Here is a 7,500-nt window from a genome sequence, read left to right on the forward strand (position 1 = left end):
AGTCTGGTTAATACAGTTTAGTGAGAACAATTCACAAACGCGGATGGCAAAAACAATAACAAAGGCCTGAGTGACGTCATCTGCATACTATCTATAGTAGATCTTGGCTGAGTGGTATTTACACCCCCAGAGACAAAACACACAAATGACAACTTCCAGTGACAGTTATTTGCTTTGATCTGAAAAATTATTGGCTTTAAGGTAATCTATAATATTATCTCTTGGCTCTTATATAAAAGTTATGATCTTATCAATTACGTATCTAATTCAAATAATATATCCGAATTGGAAATTGATATAAATAGTCACTATTTTGTTATACTCGTAGATGTGTTGTTAATCCAGGTAGAATGATAATACGGCTTTAAATCAGTCAATGCATCTATCCATCTATTCATCCACCCATCCATCCATTCATACATCCTGTCTTTCATCCAGACAACATTCCATCAATCCATCCATTCATCTACCCATACACATATCCGCCTGTCCATCCATCTATCCATCCATCCATCCATCCATCTGTCCAAGCACCTCGCGTCCACATGTCGTCCGTCCCTTTATCCATCTTTCCATTCTTCCATACATACATATTCATCCAATCACCTACACATCCAGCTGTCCATCGATCCATCCATCCATCTATCCATCCATCCATCCATCCATCCACCCATCCATCAATCCATCAATCCATCCATCCATCCATCCATCAATCCATCAATCCATCAATCCATCCATCCATCAATCCATCCATCCATCAATCCATCCATCCATCCATCCATCCATCCATCCATCCATCCACCCATCCATCCATCCATCCATCAATCCATCAATCCATCCATCCATCCCTCCGTCCTTCCCAGGCCAATCACCAGTCAGCATGTAACACCATACTGCAAGCACACGGCGGACACGCGCCACCGTTTAGGGAATCCCCGGAGCGCCACGGGGAGCTCCAGGGTGCCCCAACCACTGTCCGCCCATGAAACTCGAGAGAGCTGTTTAGTTAGTAGTTAGTGGTTTGAAACAGTTAGTGTTTCATCCTTATAATCAGCGTGACATTCGTCTATTATTATGTATATATTATTTTCATTATTTATCATTATTGTATAAAATTACCAATGGGTCAAGTTTGGTTTCAAACAAATTATGATAAATACGAGTTGGGGATGGCGTCCATTGTAGAGCGTCTCTCTCATGGCCAGGCGGAGTTGCTGTAACCGTAGAGTCCTCGGTTCAACAACCGCAAACGTTTTTGTTATCTATTATTATTATCAACTGCCATTTCTCAATTCACTTCATTTCTTGGTAAATTTGAAAATTAATTTAGTATCGCATTTCCACAAAACCACCACGGTCGATGCGCTTCATAATGCTTCATAATTTATTCTACCCCCACCACAATAAGACAGAACGTATTGAACAAAATTTCCATTTCATACAGTACAAGTTGCCAGGTAGTTGTTCTTTCTCTACCAGCACTCTTAGACGTCGAACACTGCTTACAATGAGAAGCTCATTCACACCTGAGTCGACAGATACACACTCACTCAACTCGAGTTTTATTCCAAAGATCGGATTTTAATCAGGTCATCTTTCATCGAGAAGTTGCTGGATCAACTAAATATTTTATGAAATAAAAAAATATAATATATTAATTAAGAATTAAAACTTAACACCATAAATGACTTGACTTATGCCTCTTGGCTCCTGGCGGAGCATAGGGCCTCAGCAGCACTCTTCCATCTTCTTCTGTCCTTGGCACAGCCCTTTGCCTCCTCTCTCCAGGTAAGATTGGAGACGCTCAAAACTTGGTGAAGGCTTCTCCTCCACGTCTGTTTTGGACTACCCCCGTTTCCTCTTGCCCTGTGGGTTCCATTCGAGAGTGTCGTGCTTAATATCATTTTAATCTCAACAGTGACACATTTTGTCTACAAAGTGGCTTTAAATAAGTAATTAATCATCTGTCCACTACATTAAGTGTATATTATCTTATTTTATTAAACACACACACACAACATACACACAGACACATACAACACACACACACACACACGCTGTCGACAGATTTATGGTGGGGTTCGTGTCGGATCATAATATGTATCATTGGCACCCTGACGGTACCCCGGCGGCACCCCATCAGTGGCAATCCGCAAGGGGTCCGTCACTCCACATGGTCCTCACATCATGAAGACGACTTGACGGTCTGTCTAGAGCGTTAGTCAGTTTTATGGACTTGGTCTCGGGAACTTGAGAAATTGGTATTCTTAAGCTGTGTTGATTATACATGACCTATAACTAACCGTGGGAATAATGCCGTTCATAATTGGATTCAGTAGTCTGATGTCACGCCGCCCGGCAACGGCGGCCATCTTGGTTCTAAACAAAGAAAATCAGTACTTTTTATTTTTCATGCTGGCTAGAACTTTTCATCGTTCAGTTATAGCCTGACACTGACCAAAAAATGACGTCAAAAGACAAGTCTTTGGCCACAAAAGAAAACAAATCGTGAGTTGTATTCAATAGTTCAACCAATGGAATCACTTGTTTCCTTGAGCTCTACTAACGACAACTCACTAGACGCTGCACAAACCTTAAAAATGACGTCAAACTGTCAGTCTTAGTGGGTTCTATTGTCAGGCTATAAGTTAACGATGGCTATGGCCTGACACTAGAACCTTTTAGGATTTACATTTTGACGTCATTTTGAAGGTTTATGGCGTTTGGCCATCGACCCTACAAAACTATTTCATTATATAAGTAAATAAGTAAGTAAGTTCAAATAGATAGTTCGAAGATAACGTCACTCAAGCCTTTGTTATTGTATTTTACCATCCGCGTTTGTGAGCGATTCTCACTAAACTGTATCAACCAGACTATAAAAGTTCATGGTTACACACAGTTTCGTTATACTTCCGGATGGCAATTTTATGAGCTTCTTCGCCAAGCGCATACTATCTATAGATAGAATGCACTTGGCCAAGGAGTTCACAACATTGCCATCCGGAAGTATAACGGACCAACACACAAACTCTGTGTAACCATGAACTTTTATAGTCTGGTTAATACAGTTTAGTGAGAACAACTCACAAACGCGGATGGCAAAAACAATAACAAAGGCCTGAGTGACGTCATTTGCATACTATCTATACAGTGTTCGAACTCAAACGATGACGATCTTACGCGTGTTTTGATTCCAACCTTTTAAAATCAGGTTAGCGATCACAACACACACAATATCATTTATTTCATCTCACCGCCCGTTACGGTTACAATAATGAAATGAATACAAGGATAAGATCATAATTATAGCGTATCGTGTTAGAATATCATGATACAGTCGATCTCAAGTACTGCCTGTGGAAAATCGTGAAGTGGTCCTCAATGGAGTTCAAGAAACTCCGCTCTGTCGTGCCCTGGCAAAATATATTTTTAAAGAAATATCATTTTGGCCATAAAAATTTTAAAACTCGGATTTCGCTGAATCAAGACCTCTCTCCCCTCTCCCCCGGCTCTCCCTCACCATTTTGTCACACATTTACAATCCTGAGTCTTCAACAAAGTGTAATGTTTTGAGAGTTTTTGATAGACTGGGGGGGGGGGGGGGTTAGTTTAATCAATCGCTGTATGAAGTCAAAGTTTTCTGACCAAAGTGGCATCAAAATGTTTTATCAGATTCTGCTGTGAGTCGCTGACGATGAAGATTCTTTGTCCTGGTTATTTATTTATTATTCTCTTTATTGCTGTTGTTTGTAAGGACTAGTAATTCATATTACAAGTGTGATATCATTATGGTTGTTACCAAAATGGAATTGTAGTTTTGTAGGGTCGATGGCCGAACGCCGGTCTCTAAGTGGGACCTACCTAACTGAGCTCTAGGAATGACCTGAATTTGATACGAATATTTTTGTGTTCGTGGATAGCTCATACGGTAGAGTCACGTCAGGCGGAGTTGTCGTACCAATAAGGTCGCAGGTTCAAACCCCACCACCGCCGCGAAAAGTTTTTTATTCTCTATTGTCTTCTGGCACTTTCTCTACTACTTCTTCTCCACTCTGAATCTCCTCCCACCCTCTCTCTCTCTCTCTCTCTCTCTCTCTCTCTCTCTCTCTCTCTCTCTCTCTCTCTCACCCCTCTTTCTCATTCTCGAGGAATAATAAATAGTCGAAGACTTTGAATGCATAATATAATCAAATCGCCTTTCCATAAATTCGAATACAATCGAATTTACAATAAATACGGCTGAAAACCAAACTAGTGGACTCGCACTCTAAAGCTCGTGTATCTCATGCGCTTATAGATTTTTATTTCTCTTTTCCGCTTTCAAAAAAATAAAATAATATACATTACATACACAACAATGCGGACTCTCCATGCCTTCGACAACGACGTGTTAAGTACTCGCTAAACCAATCAGAAGGAGGTATCATGATTCCAGCCAATCAGCGGTCGAGCTGGCAGTCCGGTTGGCGCCGCGAGTCTGCGACAGACTATTGACTTGTCGAGAGCAGAGCTACGCAGGGCATGTAAAATAGAACGACGAGAAGAAGAAGAAGAAGAAGAAGAAGAAAAAACAAAACAAAAGAAAACAAACAAAGATTTAAAAAATTCCAGGTTGGATGATGTAGAATCTAGTACTCGCTACTGAAAAAAAATGAGATCGATTTCTTTTTTTTTTCTCTTTCTTTCTTTCTATTCTTATTTTTCATTTCTTTAGTTATCTTTTTGTTTTTCATCTTTTTAATTTCCCCACAACGTCTGTTTCGTTGTTCGTTTCCTTTCGTTATTTATTGTTTTTACTTTATTCTCCTGGGTTATTGTTGTTGTCAGTTGACGTGCTTAATAATTTGTATTCTTTTCTCTCCTTTTCCACTAAATACTAATAGTCATCATGACAATAGATACTTACCCCCCCCCCCCCCCGCCCCCCTCACTACCGCCATCAGTTATTAACGCTTTATGGAGCAGTGTGGTTAGGCGGTACGGACTTTGCTTCCTACAAATTTCCTCTATAGGATAAATAAAAGGAATCTCAATTTTAATTTTGTTTATTATATTTTATGTTTATTTATTAAATAACTCCCCCCCCCACCCCCCTTTCCATTTACAGAGGGCCGTGAGTGTGTCAACTGTGGGGCCACGTCCACGCCTCTCTGGCGACGAGACGGCACTGGACATTACTTGTGTAACGCCTGTGGACTCTATCATAAGATGAACGGATCAAACAGGCCTCTCATTAAACCCAAGCGACGACTGGTACGTAAATATTTTATCAATATAATTGCTATCTTTGTTGTTTGTTGTTTGGATCGTGAATTGAATTTGGATGATGGGGGAGTCGGGGGAGGTGGGGTGGGGTGGGTGGGGGGGGGGGGGGTTAATGACAGGATGTAGTGGCAGTGTCGATAACGACGCTGAAGACTGGTGAGGAGAAATAGGAGGAAGAGGTAGAGGTAAAAACAACAAAAAACAAAACAAAAAAAGAAAAGAGGAGGAAAATATTGTTATTTTGGCTGCCGCTTCTTCTTCTTCTTCTTCTTCTTCTTCTTCTTCTTCTTCTTCTTCTTTTCTCTTCTTCTCTCTTCTTTCTTCTTCTTCTTCTCTTCTTCTTTCTTCTTCTTCTTCTTCTTCTTCTTCTTCTTCTTCTTCTTCTTCTTCTTCTTCTTCTTCTTCTTCTTCTTCTTCTTTCTTCTTTCTTCTTTCTACTTCTTCCTCTTCTTCATCTTTTCTCTTCTTCTTCTTCTTCTTCTTGAGCATCTTCTTCTTGTGATGATGATGATGATGATGATGATGATGATGATGTGATGATGATGGGATTGATGATGATGATGATGATGTCAACATACACGAATTTAACAATATTCAAATTAATTATGACGAAATTTGGCCTTGTCACCCCCAGTGTTAAAATTGTTAAAATGACTAACAACACAATGAATGGTATGTAAATTAATAAAGTACACTTGAAAGAAATGAAAAACAAACAAACAAACAGACTGGGGATGAAATTATAATGATATATCCTCTGGCAAAACAAAACACACACACACACACACACACACACACACACACACACACACAATCTCCAGTTCAGTGGTTTAAAAAGTTAAAAGAATTAGAGCAGGTATGATTAAAAACAAAACAAAACACACACACACACTTTGAAGTCCCCATCTTTCATCAAGCAAAACGCTCTTTGAACCCCCCCCCCCACTGACCGTATCTCCTGTCCTCTCCTTTACCGAACTAGTCAACCAATTTACCAACATGACCTGTGACCTCTGAACTCTGAACCTGCTGTCAACTATCTTCAAGTAACACTTTACCCAGTATTTTCAATGCTATACTGCCTGGCGAAGTCCCAGGTTTGAGAGTTTTTTGTTTTTTTTTCTTCTAAGATGAGGGTCATTTAAATCGATCGATTTTGAAGGACGAGTTTTCTGACCAAATTTTAAAATATGGGGTTTTGTAGAGTACGGCGGTATATTCTTTAGGAAATTGATGTCATTAGTGGGGCTATGTGGTCTGGTTCTTGTTCTTCTTGTTCTTCTTGTTCTTCTTGTTCTTCTTGTTCTTCTTCTTCTTCTTCTACTACTACTACTACTACTAATACTACTACTACTACTACTACTACTACTACTACTACTACTACTACTACTACTACTACTACTACTACTACTACTACTATTACTCCTACTTCTTCTTCCTCTTATTCTTCTTCTTCTTTTTCTTCTTCTTCTTCTTCTTCATAATCATCATCATCATCATCATTCTTTGTCTGGGCAAAAAGGTTCCGGCCGGAGAGTTTGTTGATTGTGTCGATACGGCCGGTGAAATGAATGGCGACAGGGTGTATTTAAGAACCCGGACTTTTTGCATTACTTCTGCATTGCTTTGCATTCCCGAAATGATTGAAACGCTAACAAGCATGACAGCTCGACAGCAGCTGCTGATGGGCTGGTGGACGAGCGTCATAGAAGCAGTAGCAGCAACAGCAGTCGGCTAAAACCGCACTGAATGTGTCTGGTTTTGTACGTTCCTCCTACTCTTCTGATGGGCATGGTTGGTCGGTCTCCACTTTTTTTTTTTCTGCACCTGTGCCTGAGAAATCATTGGTGGTCGTCACGTGGTCTTGACGGCCCACACCATAGAGAATACAGTCTGTGGCCCACACGCACACATTTCATTACCACGCACCTTACCTTGCATAGTTAGTATAACTGCTTTCGTAGTGACTGACCACAGTTGCAGCTCACCTTTATAGATTAGAGTCTCCAAAGAGGGGACGAAAAAACAGGGATGCCAACCTACAATTGTCTACTGATAGTATAGATAGTATGCAGATGACGTCACTCAGACCTTTGTTATTGTTTTTGCCATCCGCGTTTGTGAGTTGTTCTCACTAAACTGTATTAACCAGACTATAAAAGTTCATTGTTACACAGAGTTTGTGTGTTGGTCCGTTATACTTCCGGATGGCAATGTTGTGAACTCCTTGGC

General features: G+C 40.3%; 1 protein-coding gene across 2 annotated transcripts in view; it reads left to right on the plus strand.

The window, feature by feature from the left end:
* Positions 1-7,500, plus strand: part of LOC144974442 (uncharacterized) — a 158,083-nt gene that overhangs the window by 75,352 nt on the left and 75,231 nt on the right. For both annotated transcript variants that reach the window (XM_078917318.1, XM_078917317.1), the window contains one exon: positions 5,111-5,256. In XM_078917318.1, the coding sequence (XP_078773444.1) occupies positions 5,111-5,256 (146 nt within the window). The remainder of the gene's footprint in view (positions 1-5,110; positions 5,257-7,500) is intronic.

This window comes from Berghia stephanieae, chromosome 6 (assembly GCF_034508935.2).
Source record: "Berghia stephanieae isolate SIO BIC M18660-M18661 chromosome 6, UCSD_Bste_1.3, whole genome shotgun sequence".
Lineage (NCBI taxonomy): Eukaryota > Metazoa > Mollusca > Gastropoda > Nudibranchia > Aeolidiidae > Berghia > Berghia stephanieae.